The sequence below is a fragment of the Ictalurus furcatus genome, chromosome 8 (genome assembly GCF_023375685.1).
Source record: "Ictalurus furcatus strain D&B chromosome 8, Billie_1.0, whole genome shotgun sequence".
Lineage (NCBI taxonomy): Eukaryota > Metazoa > Chordata > Actinopteri > Siluriformes > Ictaluridae > Ictalurus > Ictalurus furcatus.
This window is the reverse complement of record NC_071262.1, coordinates 24,978,623-25,002,120: the sequence shown is the minus strand read 5'-3', so window position 1 is coordinate 25,002,120 and position 23,498 is coordinate 24,978,623. Positions and strand designations below refer to the sequence as shown.

The 23,498-nt window shown below is 38.3% G+C and overlaps 4 protein-coding genes across 9 annotated transcripts; 2 read left to right on the top strand and 2 right to left on the bottom strand.

The window, feature by feature from the left end:
- Positions 1-81: 81 nt before the first annotated feature.
- On the bottom strand, positions 82-3,690 carry LOC128611858 (lysozyme g). Of its 2 annotated transcripts, none has more exons than XM_053631688.1 (5): positions 3,432-3,690; positions 3,192-3,272; positions 2,881-3,080; positions 1,978-2,116; positions 82-1,637 (listed from the first exon to the last, which is right to left on the bottom strand). In XM_053631688.1, the coding sequence occupies exons 1-5, from the start codon at positions 3,433-3,435 to the stop codon at positions 1,504-1,506; spliced, it is 558 nt and encodes a 185-aa protein (XP_053487663.1). In that variant the 5' UTR covers positions 3,436-3,690; the 3' UTR covers positions 82-1,503. The 2 variants fall into 2 exon arrangements, with proteins under 2 accessions (XP_053487663.1, XP_053487662.1); XM_053631687.1 differs by having other exon boundaries at positions 3,192-3,275; positions 3,432-3,688.
- Positions 3,691-7,453: 3,763 nt separating this feature from the next.
- On the bottom strand, positions 7,454-17,768 carry LOC128611859 (lysozyme g). 2 transcript variants are annotated; one of them, XM_053631689.1, is made up of 6 exons: positions 17,663-17,768; positions 9,756-9,778; positions 9,449-9,532; positions 9,164-9,360; positions 8,241-8,379; positions 7,454-7,780 (listed from the first exon to the last, which is right to left on the bottom strand). In XM_053631689.1, exons 2-6 carry the CDS (start codon positions 9,757-9,759, stop codon positions 7,647-7,649), a joined length of 558 nt encoding a protein of 185 aa, XP_053487664.1. In that variant the 5' UTR covers positions 9,760-9,778; positions 17,663-17,768; the 3' UTR covers positions 7,454-7,646. The 2 variants fall into 2 exon arrangements, with proteins under 2 accessions (XP_053487664.1, XP_053487665.1); XM_053631690.1 differs by lacking the exon at positions 17,663-17,768 and adding an exon at positions 15,563-15,581.
- LOC128611857 (lysozyme g-like) lies at positions 11,379-13,561 on the top strand. Of its 2 annotated transcripts, none has more exons than XM_053631686.1 (5): positions 11,379-11,490; positions 11,652-11,765; positions 11,848-12,044; positions 12,459-12,597; positions 13,350-13,561. In XM_053631686.1, the coding sequence occupies exons 1-5, from the start codon at positions 11,472-11,474 to the stop codon at positions 13,481-13,483; spliced, it is 603 nt and encodes a 200-aa protein (XP_053487661.1). In that variant the 5' UTR covers positions 11,379-11,471; the 3' UTR covers positions 13,484-13,561. The 2 variants fall into 2 exon arrangements, with proteins under 2 accessions (XP_053487661.1, XP_053487660.1); XM_053631685.1 differs by having other exon boundaries at positions 11,381-11,490; positions 11,649-11,765.
- On the top strand, positions 15,620-23,205 carry LOC128611856 (lysozyme g). 3 transcript variants are annotated; one of them, XM_053631681.1, is made up of 7 exons: positions 18,012-18,103; positions 18,987-19,061; positions 19,309-19,575; positions 19,981-20,064; positions 20,146-20,351; positions 20,584-20,722; positions 21,274-23,205. In XM_053631681.1, the coding sequence occupies exons 3-7, from the start codon at positions 19,482-19,484 to the stop codon at positions 21,405-21,407; spliced, it is 657 nt and encodes a 218-aa protein (XP_053487656.1). In that variant the 5' UTR covers positions 18,012-18,103; positions 18,987-19,061; positions 19,309-19,481; the 3' UTR covers positions 21,408-23,205. The 3 variants fall into 3 exon arrangements, with proteins under 3 accessions (XP_053487657.1, XP_053487659.1, XP_053487656.1); XM_053631682.1 differs by lacking the exons at positions 18,012-18,103; positions 18,987-19,061; positions 19,309-19,575 and adding an exon at positions 15,620-15,776; XM_053631684.1 differs by lacking the exons at positions 18,987-19,061; positions 19,309-19,575 and having other exon boundaries at positions 17,980-18,103; positions 21,274-23,203.
- Positions 23,206-23,498: the final 293 nt, after the last annotated feature.

The following is a 23,498-nucleotide window of genomic DNA, read 5'->3' as shown; positions in this document are numbered from 1 at the left end:
CTGTCGGCGGAAATGAATATAACAATGTACTAAATTCATTAATTGTTCACGTATTGATCGGTCTAGGTATTATCTATTAACTAGTCAAGTGCTTCCCATTGTGGAGACTATGACAAATATCTAGGAGTTTGCATTTGAAAAAAAAAAGAGTACTGTTCTTTCACTAGGGAGCAAAATAGAGTAATAATCACCCCCTATTTCATTTCATTTGAGTGGAAAGGCTCAAGGATGTACGCTACATGGTGAAAAAGTTTGTGGATAGAAAGCTGTTACAGTTGTAGGTAGTGTGGGCAAGCGCCAAAACATACAAATCCTAAAATGGACCAACGTGGGTTTTCTGTAGACAGGCCAAATTTTGGGATGCGCACACAAACCCCATGTAGGACCACTGTGGCCTGGTCCAGGGGTTCCCAAACTTTTCCAGGGCTTCTGAAAAATACAGACTTCTGAATATATCCCCCCCTTTTAAAAAAAAAAAAAATAAATAAAATAAAATAATAATAACGATTACATCTGACATCTTTACATTACATTACATTAGGAATTGATTGTGTGTGTGTGTGGTTGCCTGAGAGTGAGAAAGAGAAAATCATGTAATTTATTTTTCACACCAAATTGTTGAGGCCCCCCGGGCACCCCCTGGCCCCACTTTGAAAACCACTGGCCTAGTCCACATTGGGCCAAAAGCTATTTTCAGCCATATTGGCCCAACTGTGCACAGACTGAGGCCAATACGGTGGAGTCAATGCCACGCTGATATGCAAATCCCCAATGGCATAATGTGGGCTGCTCATATGGGGACCTCACTGGCCCAATGGGGGCATGTTTGCTGGGTAATGAGCCTAAAATTTGAATAGTTTGATTATGTTCTTTAAATAAATAAATACTGAGGGAGTTTGTGGAATTTATTTAAAATCGAATGGGGTAGATGGCATGCTGGTGCAGCAAGTACTATTGTAATATCTACAGTAATATCTAGTAAGTAATATCTACTGTGTCTAGGTTGGACGAAACCCCTTCTACGAGCAGGAGTGTCCAAAAGTTTGACTGGTAGTGTTGGTATTTTTGGTGAGATTTCAATTATAAGTACAGTAGTTTTAATTTACAACTAGAATGGATTTGAACTCATATAAAGCGCAGTGAATTTAAGCAAAAACGACTGATTTTTTTTTCACAGAATGACTTGACAACTAAAAGCATAACCTGTTATTTATTTGTAAAAGTTCTTATTCTAATTTCCAGCAGAAATCATCTGAACATACAGTGCAGAAATGCAAATTTTTTTGTACACGATCCCAATGCCAATTGTTACCAACTTATTGCCGATCAACAGTTCAAACAGCACAGGTGTTTAAGTTTTTAAGTTACAAAAGATATAAAGATTGCTATGTAGCCCTGTCACTTTGTAAGTATAAGCTTCTAGTTGAAAAAAATACAGCACATGCAGTTATACAGTCAAAAATGTGCCAAGTATGCAGCGTGAGATAGGAATAAAAATACTGCTTAGTAGCCATTGCGTTTAAACCATTGAGCCCGGGCCACCACATCATTGGCATAATCATCTCCTGGTGTGCCCTTGTCCATGAGCTCATACGTGCGGACGTTTCCTGGACCTCCGTTGTAGGCTGAGATGCCTCCTGAAGCAGGAGACATACATGAGAGAAGACATAGAATGTAAGGCAGCTGGTGGTTTGAGGTCTTGGTCATAGACCTAATAGTACCGCACTAGTGGTTACTAGCACAGACCATTAAAATGCTGGCATGTATTAAGATAATAAAGCAACATGCTGCTGCCTGAATGTATGAATGAACACCAAAAACATTCATTCATTAATCATGAGTAAGCACTTTATCCTTGTCAGGTTCAAGGTGGAGTTTTTGGAGTGTTTATCCCAGGAACACTGGGCATTCCACAATAAAAATACCAGAACACATTAAGTGTATGTGTGGTGGGATGAGGATGAGGAGATCTTGTACCTTTAAACTGGTGCTCCTTGGGCCAGGTAGGGAATTTCTTCTGAATCTCTTTAATGAAGCCGATTAGAATCTCTGTGCCTTGAGTGACATGCTCCTCACTATTCCATGCTCCCCTTTTCTCATGGTAGCCTGTGTCAACCTGAAGAAAATGAATCATAAAAAATATATGTACAGTCAGGCCCATAAATATTTGGACAGCGACAAACGTTATTGTTGTTTTAGCTGTCTATCACAGTGTATTAGAGTTGAAATTAAATAATGAATGATGACCCTAAAGGGCAGACTTTAATTTAAGTGTATTTGCATCCAAATCAGATGAACAGTGTATGAATTACAGCAGGTTTTATACTCTACATTACCCTCCCTCTTTTTTAAGGGAGCAAAGTAAACGGACAAGCTAACATAATCCTACAAGCTAATCCTACAGTACATTGTCATTTTTAATATACTGTATACTGTGGCACTGTGGATAGTTGAACTACCAATAAAGTAGTGACTGAAAAGTCACTAAGTTGGCAACACTGGTCTGCACTTACACCTAGATAAAAGGCAGGCTAAGCTCCGCCTCTCCCCAACAAAAATAAAATGCAGAGGGAGCGGGAATGCAGGGTTTTTCATTTATGCACATTCTATTTGAAAAGCAATAAAAGACACCCAAATGATGCCCTGTCTGTGTTTTTTTTCTTGAAAACAATTTGCGCCCCCCTTCCGATCTCTGAGAACCACTGCTATAGATGTAGTCTGAATACAAAGAACTTTCCCCAATATAATACTGATGTAACATTTGCACTTAAGTCGGCAACTCTGAATACGGCTTATGGTGTGTAAAACATTATTAGGCAACGTTCAGATAAGTTGAAAGTTGAACTCAAATATATTACTGAAATATTGCTTTAAACCTACCTGCATTAGACCAAAACCTTTGCCAACTTTCTGAAAGCCTTCCTTCGTAAGGTTTAATCCACCCCTTGTCTCTCTGGATATGATACCTGCGATCACAGCTGGGTCCATCTGCTTAGCTCTCCCGACTTTCAGGATGATGGCCTTGTATTGGTCTACCCTCTTTAGATCAGTCTCAGCCATTTTGTTTGAGGCTTCCACACCTATGGAAGGAAAATGATACCTCAAGTTAAGTTTCCAAAATAATGCACAAAACGATCATTATTACTTTGGGTACGTATTTATTCTTTCAAATATAATGTGTAAAAGTTGACCTTTTAAAGTGAGTCCATCCCTACTAGCTGTTTCTTTCGATGCCCCGGTTGTGCTGATCTTCGTAAGGTCTCCAAAAGTGCCTGCTAGGATTGGCATAGAAAAGCTAAACTGAGATCCAAGAAAACCGAAATAACTTTACCTTTGCAGAACATTTTGCTATATAATAATAACAGATGAAGAAAATTATTATTATTAATGGTAATTTGGAAGACTGCGTTTCGGTTAAAGAATAAACTCACCCATGGTGGTGCTTCTGAGAGCTTTGTATAGAGAAAAGAGCTGTAAGTGTTCGTATGAGGTTAGGCTATGTAGTTTACATATTCATAAGCAGTTCCTTTAAATAATATAGGTGATGACACATTTTGATACATTCCCACGGCACACCCTTTTGTCGTTTGGCATACGCCTAATTTTCCACCAATGTTATGCTGTTTAACAGCGAACACGGTTGGGTGTGTTGAGATATAGTAATGGGTTGTGGCAGGGTTTGCAGCTTATACTACATGCTACAGACTCATACTGGAAAATAAATACTTCTGTCCAGACAAGTAGCCAGGGATAAAGAGTAACTACCTGTATTCTCGCTATTGTACTTGAGAACATGGTTTATTAAATTACTTTTAAATGGACTTATTTTTATTTTTAAATATGATATTTAAAAAAATTCTATTTATGCTTTGTTCTCCATTACAGAGTAAACACTAATCTTTAAGCAGTGATTTAGACTTTAAGCAACGATGGCTGCAGGGACGGCTTCGTTGGCTGGAAGGAACACTGAGCTGTACTGTGCATGCATGAATTTTTCTTCTTTTCTTCTGCTGCTTTAGCCCACGTTTCTGTTCTAGCAGACGTACTCCTCAAAATGTGAAGTTTATGCAAGTTTATTTCAAGTTTTTCACTTGTGTTCAATTATATTTTCACTAGACACCAGTGTCATTTGTTCAGTCCACAATATCATTGCGTTTAATGTACAGTTGAGGTCATAACTTTACATACGCCTTGCAGAATCAGCAAAATGTTAAGAATTAATTAAAAAAAAAATCATAAGAGGAATCATAAAAATTGCGTTTAGTTGTTTATGTAGTTCTTCCCTGAATAATCTATTTCACATAACAGATATTTACATATAGTCCACAAGACACAATAATAACTGAATTTATACAAATGAACCGGTTCAAAAGGTTACACACGCTCGATTCTTAATCCCGTGTGTCGTTACCTGGATGTGTTTATGTTTTGTGAGAGTTCTTCACGAGTCCCGTGTTTGTCCTGAGCAGTTAAACTGCCCACTGTTCTTCAGAAAAATCCTCCAGGTCCTGCACATTCTTCACTTTTCCAGCATCTTCTACATATTTCACCCTTTTCCTTTTAACAGCAGCTATATGATGTCGAGATCCATCTTTTCACACTGAGGACGACTGAGGGACTCGTACACGACTGTTACAAAAGGTGCAAACGTTCACTGATGCTCAAGAAGGCAACACCATACATTAAGAGCCAGGGGTTGTAAAAAAAATTAGTACTGCCCTTCAGAAGCTACATAAGATATTTACATGATTCCCAGAAGACAAAATAATAACAATTTACAGCGATCATCCTGTTCAAAAGTTTACATGATTCTCAAGAAGGCAACATGATACACAAACAGTTTCTATAACATAATAAACAGCAGAAAAAGCTTGGTATCGAGATGAAGGACACTTGCAAGGAATGATGTGCTTTAAATATTCTATAAGAAGTTGGAAATGGTTAATGTAAGTGCATTAGAGTGCCAGTGCCTAATGTACAGGTGTGACAGAGGGCTTTACTGAGGCAAAATGTGTAGATATTGTAATATACCCAGTTGATTTCTCTTTTATCACCTGATCCACACCCTGCCTGATTTTACCACTCATAACCACTTTTTGTGCACATGTAGAAATTTTAGTCCTGGCAATGTGTGACACCATATTTTGTTTATTGATCCTACAACAGGCTCCACATCCCAATTCAGATACTTTCAAACGTCTTCCGTAGGCCAGATAAAATATCTTTGCTCTTTCTACCTCGTAAATGAGGAAATGAAAAATTATCTTTGAAAAAAGCCGTAAGTATTCAATAGTATGCAGGTTTGTTGACAACAAAACTTCACTACTTAGAAAGTACAGTGTTTGCTTTTCGTTCAGATGACTAACCTGTCTATCTGATTCACTCTGGCACTAGATGGACTATTTATTCAGATGGTTGATCCAATTGTTAATTCTTCAACTGTCGGTGAGAGTAGAGCTGTTTCCTGATAGACATGGGTGTGTATACGTGAGGGAATGCCAACAAAAAGTGGCAGAACTTGTTCTTATATTTTATCATTTGCTGCAATTTGTGTCAAAATGAAGACTACATGTTCTTGTAGTAATATTTACAGAAGAGTATAAGCCCACTATATTGGCTTTTTTTTTTGTCCAAGACCGTATAGAGATTGGTCGATCCTTCTGTTGTATTTTACGACTTTACAACTTATAGCTTATTCATTTGAGATAACTCATGGACGCGTGAAGTGGATATTCAGCTACAGTTTTTGAGAAGCATCAAGAGTGTGGCAATATCAGTTGCACGGCATCATAATGTGGCATCAATGAAGATAACCCATGGCAAATGTCATCTATGATCAAGATGACATTCCTGTTTCCAATAGGAGATACTATTATGTTGGCATGTTAATTAAAGGTACGAGGAACAGTACATTAATACGCATTTGACATATAAGAGCAATCATGACATCATGCACTTTAAAAGAAGGTCAGTACTAGAAGCCCCTAGACTGTTGTTTAAGGTTATTTCACTCATAAATGTTCAAAAGACCTGCATCATGGTGCATTTTATGTATGGTGCAGGAGATATGCTGTGAATCTTTGTAAAAACTAGACCTACATACCATTTGAATCATTGCTCTGTCGTCTATTTCCATACAATAAAGGAGAAAATAAAGAACTTTGTATTGTATTGTTCCAAAAATAAGTTTTACTTGTATGGAAGCAAAAAATGTGACAAAGATATGAATTCCAAAAGCCAACGAATTTTTTTTTTCAGATTGGAAATTAAAGACCAGTGAATTCATAATATTAAAATATATTAGGTCAAAAACCACTATATGTGTTTTTTTAAATTATTATTTTCAATTAACCATGTTGAAATGAAAGTTAGAAAGTTAGTTAGTTAGTTATGAACCTATGTGATTGGTCACAGATTAATTTTGGCCCCATTTGACCACAGTACATAATGACAACTGTAATTCTTAAGACGCTTCACGTGCTGCATCTTATGAGATACTCTCAGGAAGGGCTTCCTGAAGGGTCCATGAAGCCATGGTTTGCCAAGGTTGGTGTAAAAGAACTTGAGGGTCCTGCACAGAACCCTAACCTCAACCCCAATGAACATGTTGTTGATGAATGGGAACGCCAACTGCACCCCTAGACTTCCTCACTCAAAATCGGTGCCTTGTGGCTGAATGGGCAAATCCCCCCAGCCATGCTCTACAATAAAATACGCAGGATTTACTTCAAACTATTTTTTACTTAAAATAAAGTGTTTCCCCAAACAAGTAGCTTTCATTCACGTTACATTTCATTTACAAGAACGTGCTCGGCGCTCGACCATGCCAAAGTTTCATCAAAAATACTGTTAGAATTGTAAATTATAAATTAGTTTGAATAGTTGTTAAACATGTTTTACGTTTTATGCTTTCACGTGTGTCTAATAGTGAATACATTAACACAATGAAAGTTAATGTATTCACTATTACTCTAAAGAAATTATTACAAATTAAGAAAACCCTTCTATGAGCAGGTGTGTATTAACTTTTTTATTGTCAATATAATTAATTACAATTAGTTTATAACTCAGTTAAAGTAGAACTTATTAGTTATTGCTATTTTTGAAAGTTTTTTTCCACAAATGTTTCCAGCGGAGACCAAACACATATTTACAAGACCCACCTCTTCCGTGAACACCTAACCAAGTCATAAAAAAATAAATTAAAAAAAAAATAAATAAAAATATTGCACTTACACCTCTACTCTGCGCACTTGGCTTCTTCTGGAACTCAATTAATGGATCTTGAATGTTAGCACTACTTGTATTGTTCTCTGCTTGATATATCGCTTTGCTGGTATTTTCTCATTTGTAAGTCGCTTTGGATAAAAGGGTCTTCTAAATGAATAAATGTAAATGTAATGTAAATATATTTTTTAACATAATAAACACAATACAGTCTGTTAACAAAATGTTCACAAAACGGTGTGTACCATTTGCATAGCACCAGTGTTTAATTCAGCATTGCTCGGAGAGATACATACAGTAAGTTGCTAAATATGTCTTATAAGTACAAACTTCTAGCAATTGTGATTTATACTTTTCAAAATACTTGTTCCAAACACAGTGCAGTTATGCGGGGCTAGAGAGCGAAGAGAGAACATTGCTCAGTAGCCATTGTGTTTAAACCAATTAGACCGGGCCACCACATCATTGGCATAATCATCTCCTGTGGTGCCTCTGTCCATGTTCTCATACGTGCGGACGTTTCCTGGGCCAGCGTTGTAGGCTGAGATTCCTCCTGAAACAGGAGACAGATGACAAAGATAAAATAACTGTGAGGAAATTCATTGTAATAATACTGGAAGGAAGTTATGAGCAGAAAAAAAGAATAGGACACAGGTGATCAGTCAGAGGAACTTTGTATTGTTTTGCAGTGATGCTTCACTCTAAGAGAACAAGTGGATCCAAACCACGGCAGGAAAATAAATAAATAAATAAATAAATAAATAAATAAATAAATAAATGTTCTCCTGCAGCATAACAGAACCACCAGATTTTCCTTTCATTTGTTTGTGTGTATGTGTAAAGGACATCAATCTACATTTCATCATTTGGAAGATCTGATGTTGTTAATGCTGTTAAGTTGTTAAGATATAGAGGCATAGTTCAAGGGCCATACTGTGGTCCTCTGATAGCCCTGTGATTGAATTTACAACCTTCTGTTTGAAGCAACATACTGACAAAGTGTTAGTTTGTACCTTTTAACTGATGCTCCTTGGACCAGCTGGGGAATTTCTTTTGAATTGCTTTAATGGATTCTATTAGAATTTCGGTGCCTTGGGTGACGTGCTCCTCACTGTTCCAGGCTCCTTTTGGAGTGTGGTGGCGCTTGTCAACCTAAAGACAGTACGAGTGAGCAAGATCATATAAACTCCACCAAACATTTCGAATGTATACATTATTTCTCTATGGTGGTGCTCAATCACAAATATTTAGATCCATGCACCCATTTCCTGTATCCTACACAAGGTCGAGCAAAGCCTGGAGTCTATCCCAGGGGACTCCTGGACGGGGTGCCAACCCATCAGAGGTCGTACACACACTCACACACTACAGACAATTTGAGACATGAAAATCAGCCTACAATGCAGGTCTTTGAGCTGGGGGAGGAAACCAGAGTACCTGGAGGAAATCCCTGAAGCTCCGAGAGAACATGCAAGCACCGTGCGCACAGGGCGGAGGCGGGAATTGAACCCCCAACCTCATGCCCCACCTTACCCCCAGGATAAAAGGATAAAAGTGAGCAGTTGAGAGTTAAGCGATATGCTCAAGGATTCCACAGTGCTTTGATTTGAACTAACAATCTATCAATCAGTAATTAACTTCCTTAACCACTGAGCCATCACTCCCCATGAAAACTGGTTAAAAACCACTATGTACACAGTCAATGAAAAAAGAACCACAATTACTGCATTAAATGAGTTATATTTTCAACAAGGGCTATTGCCTTTTAGAATGGCTTAACCTTTCTCAGTTTTACAGCATCAGAATTCATAAGCCCCACTGTGTTGACCTGTATTTGGAGTATGGAGTAACCCATGTCCACACGTTTCAACAACTCTAACTTCCACTTTTACCTCACATCTCAACCGCATTACAACAGGTTTTAACTTAACGCAACCTGCATGAGTCCGAAACCGTTGCCGTGGTCTCCCCAGCCATTCACAAGAATTGCTCCAGCTCTTGACTCTCTGGATATAATGCCTGCGATCACAGCTGGGTCGATCTGCTTAGCTCTGCCAACTTTGGTGATGATGCTCTTGTACTGCTCCATCTTCTTCAGATCATGCTCAGCCAGTTTATTTGAGGCTTCCACCCCTATAGAAGAAATCAATCATCATTGCTCGATATCGCAAGTTAATTTTCAAAAATAACAAGCAAAAATATGCAAGTTATGATTCTGCACCTTTAACAGTGAGTTTATCCTGCTTGGCTGTTTTTTCCGATGCCCCAGTCGTGTCGATCTTTGTGACGTCTCCAAAAATGCCAGCTAGGATACACATTAAAAAAATAATCTGATACCTCAGAGAACCAACCAGCTTTGCACTTTAGAACTTTAGAATGGTGCTAGAGGATAAACATTTCTATAACTATAAAGGATTGAAGTGAAACCAAAACATCAGGCACTTAGTACTTGAATAATGGTACTATTACACAAGTATTTCTAGTACAGTTAATGGTAATACTTAATATGAGTCAGACAATAAACTCACCCATGGTGGTGCTTCTTACTTCCCTGTACAGAGAAAAGAACTGAACGTGAGGACAGTTTTAACTGTTATATATACCTAAATACTTCCTCTGAATGAAGGAGGAGACTTGTTTCAGTGCACCACCCCAACATCAGTGGAATTTGATACAGTTGATTCACCAATCAGAGCAGCCTCCAGCTCCACAGGCTATAACAGTATACGCTCATTCCTTTCATGATAAGAAGAGAACTTCCAGTTATGTGCTAAAAGTGGCATACTGTAGCATGCAGCACACTTTCATTTCACAAAACATAAATCATTGTTAATAATCTTTGGTAACTACTGCTATCAAATATATCAAAGTAGCAGGGGTGGAAAATCCTTGAGTATCCTTGATACTTTGTTACTATACTTAGGTATTATTTTGACATATGTGTACTTTACTTGAGTATTATTGAAATTGAATAATACTGTACACTACAATCAGTTGAATGTACTCAGCTTAGCATTCAATCATTTCAGTTCAGCACTCATTCGAGTTAATCAATGTAAAAATAAACTATCAAGAATTCGTAATCTGTGGTAACCTTCTCATGCTACACGATGTAGTTAGCACTACAGCTATCCGTGAAAGTCTGAACGTGGGTTCAAACTTTCATAAGGTACCAGACTGCGGTGTGGAACTTGAGGTTGAGAGCCTCTGGCCCTACGTCAGCAAAAATGTTCAATATGCTGGAGTGCTAAGACTCGTATTAAATGAAGCGTCATCTTTGCCCCTGTACAAGACACGAACTGTATTCTTTGCTAATGCAGGGTTAGACTACCAATGATTTCAGTAGCTAACATAATCGGCTAGGCAACAAGTCAAATTCTAGCTAATAAAAAAAGTTCAACTGCATCCCTCCCACTCAGAGAGAATGAGGAATTTTGCTGTCTTGACTCCTCTTCATGGATAGCCCCCTCCAAATGGGTTCACCTCCGAAAGTATTGGAATTCTATTGTTTTTGCTATACACTGAAGACATTTAGGTTTAAGATCAAGGGATACGCAAAGAAAATATGAAGTCCTATTTACTTTAATTTACTTTAAGACTACCTGTTCCAACAATTTTGCTCACCTAAAAACTGGGTGGTCTGCCACCCAAGGTGCCATGTTCTAAGTTGTTTAACACATCTAGATGTAAGTATCAGGGAATTAAAGCTGAAATTATGATCTATTGTCTCATATTCATCTTTTGCTCTCAAACCAAAAATGTCTTCAGTGTATAGCAACAAAAAAAAAAAAACGGCCTTGCCGTTCCAATACTTTCAGAGAGGGCTGTATGTCCTTTAAAAAGAAGTGGTATGCCATGACAAGAAAATTAAAATTAAAACGTTTTAAGCTGGAAACAATGATCCTCATTGTCTTATGGTGCTTTAATATTTCTCCTGTTTAGAGTACAAGCTTCATTTAAATGGAATCAAGGACACTGATATGATATGTCTACATGAAACATATGGCATTTAAAAGTAATATCCTTTATATTAGCCAAGACACAAAATATGAACCCATTCCTCTATGGGCAGCACCTGGTATAGTTCCAGTTTTTTTGATCCACGCAGTGGAAATTTCCAGACATTGCAATAACAGTGACCAGTCCTTACTTCCTCCTTTATTTAGAAGTGTCAACTCGTGAATCCCACTTAGATTTGTCTGCCAAAGGGATCTGCACAAGAACTGATTTCTCACTGAAGCAAGATGAAACTCCTTATCATAGGTGAATCGCTCGTTTGGATCTGTGATCTGCCACAAAAGGATTGGAAGAAACAAATGCCTTATCTGTTCTTAAAACCAAACGGGGAAAAAAGCAATAGCATTGAGAGAGTTCGTGAAATAGACTGACTCTTTATCTTAAACCTGTTTCTGTCTCTGTAGCAGCGCTGGCGATCTTCTACGCCTCAGCTCTCTCATGCATTTTCGGAGATGTCATGAAGATCGACACGACTGGAGCATCTGAGCAAACAGCTCGCCAAGACAAGCTCACTGTAAAGGGTATGTCTGCTTAAATTGACTGTATCTGTCATGGTTGTGGCTAGAATCTTGAATCCAGAATTGAAGGTATTTCTTGTTAAAGGGGTGCAAGCTTCATATACACTGGCTGAGCACGATCTGAAGAGGATGGCGCAGTACAAGAACATCATCATGAAAGTTGGCAGAGCTAAGCAGATGGACGCAGCTGTGATCGCAGCTATCATATCCAGAGAGTCGAGGGCTGGAGCAGCGCTTGTTGATGGCTGGGGAGACCACGGGAACGGCTTCGGACTCATGCAGGTTGGGTTAAATTAAAACCCGTTGTAATGCAGTTGAGATGTGAGGTAAAAGTGGAAGTTAGAGTTGTTGAAACATGTGGCCATGGGTTACTCCATGTTAAAAATACTGGGCTGGAGCAATGCTTGTCAATGGCTGGGGAAATCACGACAATGGCTTTGAACTTATGCAGGTTTGTTTGCAGTAATCATTTAAAGAGTGAAGGTCAGAGAAATACAATATGTTACTATTGTTTTAGTTGCTCTTTCTGCGATTGCGAAATTTCGACGATTCCATTTGGAACTGAAACTGTTGCAACATTGTTCCTGTTTTCAAAGACTAAATGTTGTTCTAACTCGTGCCTACTCTATTTGATGTCAATTCTCTGAAATGAAGTAATCTACTGTTTATAATTATATGTAACGCCCATTTCTCAAGGTTGATAAACGCTACCACAAACCGAGGGGAGCGTGGAACAGTGAGGAGCATGTCACACAAGGCACTGAGATTCTGATTGACTCTATAAGAGCGATTCAGCGAAAATTCCCAAACTGGCCCAAGGAGCACCAGTTTAAAGGTATACAGGGCATGCTAAGCCCTACTTCTCTTTCAAAGTAAATCAAAATAAGGTCGATTTTTTTTCCCGCTCTGTACATCTTATTCACTGTTAACAAATGCCATATGGTTGATTATTTTGCACTTGCAAGATCAATAGTTAAAATCAACGACCATAAGGAACATACAAAGAATGGTAGGAAGTAATTTTTACATCATAGCTGTGGCTGGTTAATTTCTAAACCCAGACAGTAGATTCACACAGCTAGTTGTTTGCATTTGTATTAGGGAATTAAATATAGTGAAACACCCTTTAAATCTGGTCTCTGTTTGAGCTCATTTTTAAGCCCACTTCACTGACACACCTATAACACATCATCACTGGGGATCAAGACGGATCAATTCTCCCCATTTATTCATCTTGGCTTGTACATACACTCACAGTCCACTTTAATAGGAATACCTGTACACCTGCTCGTTTATGCAGTTATCCAAATAGCCAATCATGTATCAGCAGCATAATGCATAAAATCATGCAGGTCAAGAGTGTTAGTTAATGTTCACATTAAATATCAGAATGAGGAAACAGTGACTTTAAACGTGGCATGTTTGTTCGTGCCTGATGAGCTGGTTTGAGTATTTCAGGAACTGCTGATCTCCTGGGATTTTCACAAACACTCTTTAGAGTTTAGCAATCAGTAAAGGTATTAACTGATATTCTTCACTGCAATTTATTCGTATTATTTGACTTCTTTTACCTGTTTACTGTTTCAGGGGGAATCTCAGCCTACAACGCTGGAGTAAGAAACGTCCGCACATATGAGGCCATGGACGTTGGGACCACGGGAAATGATTATGCCAATGATGTAGTGGCCAGAGCTCAGTGGTTCAAACGCAACGGCTACTGAACAGCATTCATATTTCCTATATTGTAGCACTGCAAACTCATGCAACACTGGCTGAATAAATCTTTATTTTGCATTGATTGTTGATGTGTTGTGTTGTTAAGTGGGTATTTTAAGACTACATAATTGTTCCTAAGCATCAATCACAGTGCTTATTACAGAAAGGGAAAGAATTATTGGCTCAGAAGAATTATTGGGAGTGTTTTCACCTCACAGCTCTAGAGTAATGGGTTCCTGAGATCTGAAGTTCTTCATATATCTACAGTATATGGGTTTCTTCCCACATGTCAAAAACATGCTGGTAGGTGGACTGGCTGCTCTATATTGTCCCTAGGTGTGAGTGAGTATGTGGATGTGGATGTGAGGAATCATTTTCAGGAGGTGATATACAGTACGGGAGGAAATACAGCAATCTAAGTGTGGCTTTTACAATGAAATTAAAGTATGACATGCTCATGTGCTTTGGATGAATGCCAGGCAGTAGGAGAAGAGGTGATAGTATTCAGAATTTACCATTCAATATTCAAGCACGAGTTAAACCTCCTGAAGGGTTTCAGGGGATCAAGTGTGGATCCATTTCTAATAAACACACTCTAAATACACTGTAATTCTATACTCTTAAAAGAAAATCTAGAACCCTTAAGGGTTCTTCAATTGTTCCTGTGGGGGAAGCCTTAAGGGTTCTAGAGTGAGAGTTGTAGAGTGAGAGTTCTAGTCTTTTGTTCTCTACTACTTTGTTATTGTTACATAGAAAATTTACATAGCAAAATTTTAGCAAAAATTTGTAGTAAAAAATTTACGATTTCAAGTCAAGTGGGTTTTTAATGTCATTCCTCTCTATATATTGTATACATTGGAACGAAATGACATTTCTTCAGGACCATGGTGCGACACGGAACACACAGGAACACACAGGAACGCGGAACAGGAACACGGGACACACAGGAGTTCGTTTGTCCATTTTCCATTTCCGTCCAAGTTTCCATTTCCGCCTCCATTGGAGATGACTTGACTTGCACGTGAATTGGATTATAGTGAGACTTGCACACCTCACTCTCACTGTTTCTGGTGACCACCATGATCCTGTGGCGAGTCAAGACGACTGAAGATGGCCCCCGGGCGCAGGATTCATACACTACGGACACTTGGGAAATGCCAATCCACCTACCATGCATGTCTTTGGACTGGGGGAGGAAACCGGAGTACCCGGAGGAAACCCCCGCAGCACGGGGTGAACATGCACACTCCGCACACACAGGGCCACGGTGGGAATCGAACCCCCAACCCTGGAGGTGTGAGGCAAATACGCTAACCACTAAGCCATGAGATGAGTGCGAAACAATAAATACACAGGACAGTAAATTCACAGGACATGGACTGTAAACTGTAAGCTATTGTGTAATGTAGCAGCACAAGTAAAGCAGCAATACTGGCAGCAAAAAAGAGTTCCATAATATGAAGTGCCTAATACAGCTATGTAAAGAGCTTACTTAAGAGTCTTACTGGCTTAGTGCATGTACAGTGGTATGAGTCATACTGGGTTGGGTGTTTGATGAGCCCAGGTGAGCATTGGAAGGCAGAAGGGTGTTGAGTAATCTGACTGCCTCAGGGAAGAAACTGTTGCGGAGGTACGGATACTCCTGTACCTTCTGGCAAATGGCAGGAGGGTGAATAAATGGTAAATGGTCTGCACTTATATAGTGCTTTTTTCCAAAGCGCTTTACATTGTGTCTCATTCACCCATTCACACACACACTCACACACCAGTGGTAGCAAAGCTGCCATGCAAGGCGCTAACTTGCCATCGGGAGCAACTTGGGGTTCAGTGTCTTGCCCAAGGACACTTCGGCATGTGGAGTCACGTGGGACTAGAATCGAACCGCAAACCCTACGATTAGTGGACAACCCGCTCTACCACCTGAGCCACAGCTGCCCCATAGCTATACATATATGTTTGTTTATTTGTGTAAAATTGCTCCAGAATTCTTAAATTGTCTGCAAGACTACAGCAGTTTCCTGTTTCCTGATATACATGAGTGTGTGTGAGGGAGTGGTGAGAAAGTGGCAAAACTAGATCCATACCTTGTATCATAATTGGCTGTATATTACTGTCAGAAAGACTTCATGTTCAGTCTCTGTGTAATAATAATAGAAAAGTAAGCTCATGTCAATATCGTCAGTATTGATAGTTTAGTAAAAAACCCTGTTTGTTGTATTTCATGAATTTATAACCTATTGCCTATAACTTTGGGAAAAGTCATGGAAACCTGTGAAGCTGGATCCTCTGCTACAATTGGTGAGAAACAGTTTAAATTATAATGCGGGGTGGGCTGGGAAAGAGAGATACACACTAGATTTTTAATTCTGTAGTTTTGTTCTAATACGAAGTGATATCTCTTTGATTAGATTTGTTGCGCCAATTCAAAACTTCTGCTCACTCCTTCTTAAAGTTACATTCATCATTCATTCTCTCGAGCAGGTATGTAGCATAAAATACACATTCAGCACTGAAGACTATACAGACGCAGAATTTCTGCAAAACAATGCAGTGTGTATGTATAGTTTTACTGCACTTTTCATATCCGATGATTACACTGAGATGGTACAAGAAGGTAAGATAACCTACATGAAAAGGGTATGATGCATGTGAAGTGCACCTTGAGATCAAGTAGCACATCAAATATATTAAATATGAACTCTAAGGGGGCGGAGCTTCCAGGGTTCGTGTTAAGACAGGAGAGTTCAAAACACTTCTCGATCTTTCCAGATTCATATATCGATTAGCCAAGCTGCCGGTTTAATTGGTGGGAAAAGAAGGCATATTTTTGAGTGATAACTCAAAGCAGTGTATTCTGATGTTAAAAGGCAGAGCTCCTACACAAAATGAGGGAAAGTTTGGAGCTTTGCACACATCTGTCAGCCTACACAAGAACTGTGTTTTCATTAATAAAGGTTCAAAATCAGTGTCATGGAAAGGTTTGTTTTTTTTTTTTTTGGGCGTATGACAAAAATTCTGGGAATAAGAAATGTCTTACCAGAGTAATCATAATAATAAAAAAAGAATGAAGCGGCGAAATCAGTTAAGGTCAGTTCTCGATCATTCTACCGATATGCTTCATATATTGAGGAGCAGATGAACAGATCGACACTGTAAATGAAAAAGTTAATTTTAACTATAAGTGACACTAACTCGATTGTATAAGTTAAGAAACATTCTTTATTAAGTAGCTTTTACTAGGTCATTTTAAACGACACTAACTTAATTTCACGAATTAAAGAAACATTGTTGATTAAATCATTTTTACTAGGTATTTTGTGTTTACAGTACAAATTAAAGTACAGATAACAAACATTTTTATTATCTACATCACAAAGTATTTAATTTCTCAGTAATAAAGACTGCACTTTATGTTAACGTAATGTTTTTTCTTTAAGGTAGGTATAAGTTTAAGTTTACTTTAACTTTAAGTTTAATATCAACGAAGATGTACAAACTCCCCTATAATTGAAAACTGTCATTCATTTCAACTCAAAATTGCACGATAGTGTCCGTATTTTCATTTTTGAAACTGATTACAAAAAAAAAATATTAAGCAACTTTAACTCAAAATTGCGAACTAAACACATTTTGAAATAAAACAAAACAAAACAAGTTAACACGTTTATATCTGAAGATATTACCTGGTATAGAATTTGGTTTGGAAAGTTCATAAATGCCAAGAGTTCTTTATTTATTTATTTACTTGTTTCTTGAAATAACAACTTTTTTTTTTTTTAATGTTGGATCTTTTTCCAACTACCAACCAACAAAATTCAAATGAAAAACAAAAAGAAATGTTTTAGGGGAAAAAAGACTTCTGATATGTAATACAGAGCTCAGTCTTTTTGTGTACGAGTCTACCGCATCTTGATTCGCGGCATCAACTTGATGTTGGCATCATGTCTCATATACTGAGGAGCAGATGAATTTATCCATCTGATCCATCTGTTCATCTGGCCACAAATTTTCTAACTTTGGTTAATCTGAACAAATAAAAAACTCTACATTCGTGGACAAGCAATTATAAGTGAAGGGGTTAAGTATTAAATAGAAAATAGGTTAAATAGAAAACAAAGCTTTCCACAAAGCTGCTGGCAAAATAAAGAAGGCCCTATTTCCTGCTTTATTTTCAAATGACTCACCTGACTCTCTGATTCACTCAGGCACCAGGACCATCTGGAATCCACTGTTTCTCTTTATACTGTTTCAAACTGCTTCACGAAGCGTCTCTAACTGTGTGTGTGTGTGTGTGTGTGTGAGAGAGAGTGTATGTGTGTGTGTGTGTGTGTGTGTGTGCGCGTGTTTTTGTGTACGTGTATTAGTGTGTGTGTATATTTGTGTGTGTGTGTGTGTGTGTGTGTGTGTGTGTGTTTTGAAAGTGAAAGAAAAGACCTGTCCTGCACTGCTATTTGCTGCGTCTACACGGACAATCTTTATGTTAAACTACTACTACTACTACTACTACTACTACTACTACTACTAATAATAATAATAAAGAAGAATACGTAATAGATTTTTTTTTGTCTAGTTCAGTATCGATCAACTTTTTTCGACTTAACTCATGGAAAATTGGAAAGATACTGGTGAGAAACTATTGAAATTATGTGCGACACACACACACACACACACACACACACACACTCTTTTACAATTATTACTTTTGCAAGTTTGTTATATATTTACAAAGTGTAAACGAAAGTGTGCGCATGCGCAGTACAGCTCGAGCGGCGCTACCGCTATTCCATCCACGAACTGTCTTTGCACATGCGCAGCGCGGATCGTCTAACGACGCGGTCTGTACTGCGCATGCGTTAATGTCTTACTGCAATAACAGCAATATCCTGTTTTGTTTTATGTTTTTATTCAGATTATGGTTATTATGGTTAGATGCTAGACTGCATTTAGTTGTACTAGTGCTCTTACTCTGTGCAGTGACAATAAAGTTGAATCTAATTTTATCTATTACGAATATTGCTTCTATATTGCTACTTTTCTAAAGTATGACCACGGTCTCCCTTTCATTTGTTTAGGGATTATATCTTTTTTGGTAGTGTTGTATCTAAAAACGACTAGAGGTGCTAATGACCTTTTCCCAGAAGTAATCATACTCAAAAACACAATTGAAAGTCTAGAATCCAGTTTATTATTCACGAAAGCAGCGTGAGATCGAGATGGTGAGACGTCCCAAAGTGATCTGAATCTGTACACAGACTCAATGCCCTATTTATACAGTCTATGCCCAATTATCAAATTTTTTTTAAAAATCCCAATATGTTTTAATGATGTCTTTTTGAATTCCCCTTAAACTCTATTCTTCTCATTTTGAAATCCCATTAGAATCAGCTTTCCACATTTTGAAATCCCCTTAAAACCCATTTTCAGTCATTTGATATCCTCTTAGCTTCATGTTTTTCTTTCTGGTATTTAAAATTTTTTCCATGTCCTTCACGGGCATTCCTCGTCCAGCGGTCGATCTGTGCAGATCTCATCACACCCATGCTCTGGAATTTTTTTGGATATTTTACCATTTCTCCATTATGGGTAAGCCATGTTTTTCATTATAGCTTACTGTTACACATATTTTCTCTCTATTCCTAAGCTTATTATACGTTTTTGGTGTCTCTTAAACAATTTGTGTGTCTATGTATGTTTTAAGATTTGTGCTCTTTTCGTGCTGTGTATTGATACCTGTATCTTACATTATTTGCATATACTTGTACATGTATATATATGTATTGCCACTACTGTTTCATTGTGTATAATTGTATCATTTTTGTCCACTGCCCAGCTGGCCAACACCCTCAATCAGCTGGGCCTCCTCTCTCTCAGCTATTCAATTTCTCACGCATGGACCAAAATCTGTCATCAGCTGGCACATTTGGCAGTGGACATTGCTGATTTGCTAGAACGACTCTGCTCTTCACCTGGTTTCCTCATCCTCCTGCTTATCGTATTATTCCGATGGCGACTTATGCCCATGCATCTACTCAAACTGAGGCTCACTTGTCTCCCATATCCTCTGTGGACAGTAGTCTTGCTACGACCACACCTCCAGGTTACCCTTCCCCCACTAATTATTCTCCAACTAGTCCTGTCCCCTCCACAGTGTATGATATATATATGATATCAGTGATTCTCATTAAACTACATACTTTGTTACACTCTTGTTTTCCTGTGTCCTAAATTTATTCCCACAGTAGGCCAGTACTGCCAAAATTACATAGACCTAGCTCTAAATTTTGTCACACAGTCCTCTTTTGGTGTTTTGAAAGGTGAAACCATTAGTATTAACTCAAAATATTGCTCTTAAGAAGTAAGGAAACTATCAAACCTGGAATTTTGGGGTATTTTGCATACTTAACTTCACAACCTAAACATGTCAGCCTGCACAAGAACCGTTTTCGTGTTAAACAAAGCTCAAAGTTAGTTGTTGGTTTTTTTTTTTTTTTTTTTTTTTTAGATTGCATTTTTGGAGATCTCATGAAGATCACTACGACTGGAGCAGCTATGGAAACGGCTGCCCAGGACAACTACACCATAAGTGGTATGACCCTTAACTTTCACTGTACCTGTTTCTTGTTATGTTCAGAATATTAAACCTGACATTTAACATATTGTTGTTAAGGTGTGCAAGCCTCACATAAAATGGCTGAAGTTGATCTGGAGAGGATGAACCAGTACAAGACCATCATCATGAAAGTTGCCAGAGCTAAAAAGATGGACCCAGCTGTGATCGCAGGTATCGTATCCAGGGAGACGAGGGCTGGATCGTGTGGATCAGGGCTCGTTGATGGCTGGGGAGACCAGGGCAATGCCTTTGGACTTATGCAGGTTTGTTCAAACAACACATGAGTGATGCATTTAAGTGTGGTGAAAGTGACACATCCATATTACAATACAGTGGTGTTCTAGTCATTCTTTCTGTAATTGTATAAGCTGTAATTGTCTGAGCTGAAATTTATCATGTTACACCAAACATTGTTATGGTTCTAGCTTAAATGACTAAATGTTGTTCTAACACATGAGGTACATGGCAGATGATGTGTGAAACCATTTTCTTTAGGTTGACCAACGCTACCACTGTCCAGCGGGAGACTGGGACAGCGAGGAACACATGATCCAAGCTACTGATATTTTAATCACTTTCATTAAAACAATTCAACAAAAATTCCCAGACTGGTCCAAGGAAGATCACTTCAAAGGTATAAACTGTCACATTTGTGTCATTTCTGTTGCTGTTTTGTTAAAGAGAAGTAAAAAGATATGTGAACGTACTTAAGTTCTTATATGCTACAATAACTAGACTTGACATTTTGATTGATTAAACAGTCAAACAGTGTAGTGTGACAACTTTCTCTAAAAATATAGACGAGAAGGTACACTTTTTGCCTTATTAACCTTAAGAGAGAGCGAAAAAAGAAAGGTTGGTGAGGGAACAACTGTTTATAAATGTTATAAGTGATAACAGGAACTAACTTTCGCAGACAGTCCACAACAATCAGCATGGGTCTAAGAGGATTTTAAAAAATGACGACGTGTTATTCTTTCATACATTTTTAAAAAAATGAAATCATTGACAAATTTCTATGGAATAAAAGGAATAAAATTGAAAAATAATCGACTTCAGGTTGGTAACAGTAACTGGATGCATCACACCACTACATCCTTGATTGCCTTCCTGTAACATAATGCTCCGTCATGTCTTGTTCCTTACTCAGCTAATCGTTACCTGTTATGCTTTGTCCTGTTTCAGGAGGAATCGCAGCCTACAACGCTGGCCCGGGAAATGTCTGCTCTCATGAGGGCATGGACATCAAGACTACAGGGAAGGACTATGCGAATGATGTAGTGGCTAGGGCCCAGTGGTTCAAACGCAATGGCTACTGAGCAATATATCTCAAGTGCAATGTCTTCTGAGCATTATATCTCAAACACAATGGCTATTGAGCAATATATCTCAAACGCAATGGCTATTGAGCAATATATCTCAAACGCAATGGCTTCTGAGCATTATATCTCAAACGCAATGGCTACTGAGCATTATATCTCAAACGCAATGGCTATTGAGCATTATATCTCAAATGCAATGGCTTCTGAGCATTATATCTCAAACGCAATGGCTACTGAGCATTATATCTCAAACGTAATGGCTATTGAGCATTATATCTCAAACGCAATGGCTTCTGAGCATTATATCTCAAACGTGATGGCTATTGAGCAATATATCTCAAATGCATTGGCTACTGAGCATTATATCTCATGATGCACTGCATAACTCATACACTACTTTTTGAATTTATCCTTATATTGCATTGATGGATCATGTGGATGATTTGTGACTATGCATTTCTTCCTAAGTATCAAACATAGTAATTACAGTATTAGTCTTATGAAACGTATTTAACAATAAAATATACAGAAGGTTCATTAAATAACCTGTTGATTAATAGTAGTACAAACAGTGAATGTAACAGTAGGATGTGGTTTTTCTGAGGTGGCTCTGTTATGGTGTGAGGGGCGTTTAGTTTTGCTGGCATGGTTTGTATCCACTTTTTTTCCTTAAATAAAGGCGTCACTACAAATCAATACAAAGTACTGATCAGCTTTATTCTATAAAGAAACTTTTCTATCTGGATGGGCGTGGTCTCTTCCAGGATGACTCTACCCCATCCATAGGGCATGAGGGCTCACAGAATGGTTTAATGAGTATGAAAATGATGAAAATCATATGCTTGGGCCTTCACATTCACAACATCTCAATCCAACTGAACATTGAGTAGTTGTAGAATTGGGCACATTCAGTCTGTTCAGGCTGATCCTTGCATCTCAACACCTTACCTTAGTAACATTTTACAGCATTACCATTATCATTATCGACTGTAGGAGGAAAGCTCCCCCTCTTCAGCCTCTTATCATTAAAGGGTTTGATGTGGAGCAGGCTGATAGTCACAAGTTTTCTTCACATGATGGGAAACCTGAGCCTGGCTGATAACACCATGGCCATAGTGAAGAAAGCACAGTACTTCATCAGGGTGCTGAAGAAGTCCGAACTCAGCCGTCAGCCCCTCACCCAGGCTTACAGAGGACTTGTTGAAAGTATTCTCACCAGTGGTATTACCGTATGGTTTGGAAATACTACCCAGGCTACCCTCTATGAAAATATTATACACACAACGTTTCAGGAGAAAAGCGTAGAGCATTCTTAGTGATCAAAATCACCCTGCTCACTCTTTGTTCATGTGGAATAACTCAGGCCATCAAAGGCCAATGAGGATCGCCACTCATAAGGCACATATTTATAATAGTTTTTTTTCCCCAGCCACTGTCAGACTGATTGCAAAAGACATTGAGGCTGGAGGGAAATATTTCACCTCCCATCTTACTCATAACAGGGACACTTAATTCATACACACGATGGTCTATAAATGGGTTGTATTATTAATTATCTTATTGGCTATGCCCGATAGAGTTTTTATATAATCATTTATTTTACATTTATTTGTTAAATTAAATGAATATGTATGTATAGGTTTTTTTTGTAATGTTGTGTTTATTGTGTCATTCTTATAAAATTTGACTCAAAGAGTTATGCACAAAAATTCCAATGTACCTGTACTGCTTTGTACCTGTGCAAATGGCAACAAATCTAATCTAATCTAATCTAATCAACATTTACAGCATTTATTGGCCTTAACAGCTGCCTGGTCAATGTTGTAGTGGATTAAATTAGGCCACTAGTTTGTTTATATTTTGTGAACTAGAACCGGCTAAATTTGTTAGAAAATATCACAGGAAGGCATGAATAAAAATAATAACTGTGCAGGGGGGGTTGGGGGGGGGGGGGGACAGTCCAATGTACATTTCAGTTATAAACTTGAGAGATGTAGCTGAGGTTGAAAAACAGCCAGAGCCAGACTTCACACTGACAGCGCTGACATTTCTATTTTTTTCAGTATTTCCAGGAGCACTGTGGTAGGG

Excerpts from the sequence above, each read along its gene's own strand:
- LOC128611858 (XM_053631687.1), bottom strand. Across the intron at positions 2,117-2,880 it reads AAGGTTTTGGTCTAATGCAG|GTTGACACAGGCTACCATGA; the intron begins GTAGGTTTAAAG and ends CATTTTCTTCAG. Across the intron at positions 1,638-1,977 it reads CAAGGAGCACCAGTTTAAAG|GAGGCATCTCAGCCTACAAC; the intron begins GTACAAGATCTC and ends CTCCTGCTTCAG.
- LOC128611859 (XM_053631689.1), bottom strand. Across the intron at positions 9,361-9,448 it reads GGATAAACTCACTGTTAAAG|GGGTGGAAGCCTCAAATAAA; the intron begins GTGCAGAATCAT and ends TTTCTTCTATAG. Across the intron at positions 8,380-9,163 it reads ACGGTTTCGGACTCATGCAG|GTTGACAAGCGCCACCACAC; the intron begins GTTGCGTTAAGT and ends TACTGTCTTTAG.
- LOC128611857 (XM_053631685.1), top strand. Across the intron at positions 11,766-11,847 it reads AGACAAGCTCACTGTAAAGG|GGGTGCAAGCTTCATATACA; the intron begins GTATGTCTGCTT and ends TTCTTGTTAAAG. Across the intron at positions 12,045-12,458 it reads ACGGCTTCGGACTCATGCAG|GTTGATAAACGCTACCACAA; the intron begins GTTGGGTTAAAT and ends CCATTTCTCAAG.
- LOC128611856 (XM_053631681.1), top strand. The coding sequence starts at position 19,482 with ATGGCGACTTATGCCCATGCATCTACTCAAACTGAGGCTCACTTGTCT. Across the intron at positions 20,065-20,145 it reads GGACAACTACACCATAAGTG|GTGTGCAAGCCTCACATAAA; the intron begins GTATGACCCTTA and ends ATTGTTGTTAAG. Across the intron at positions 20,352-20,583 it reads ATGCCTTTGGACTTATGCAG|GTTGACCAACGCTACCACTG; the intron begins GTTTGTTCAAAC and ends CATTTTCTTTAG.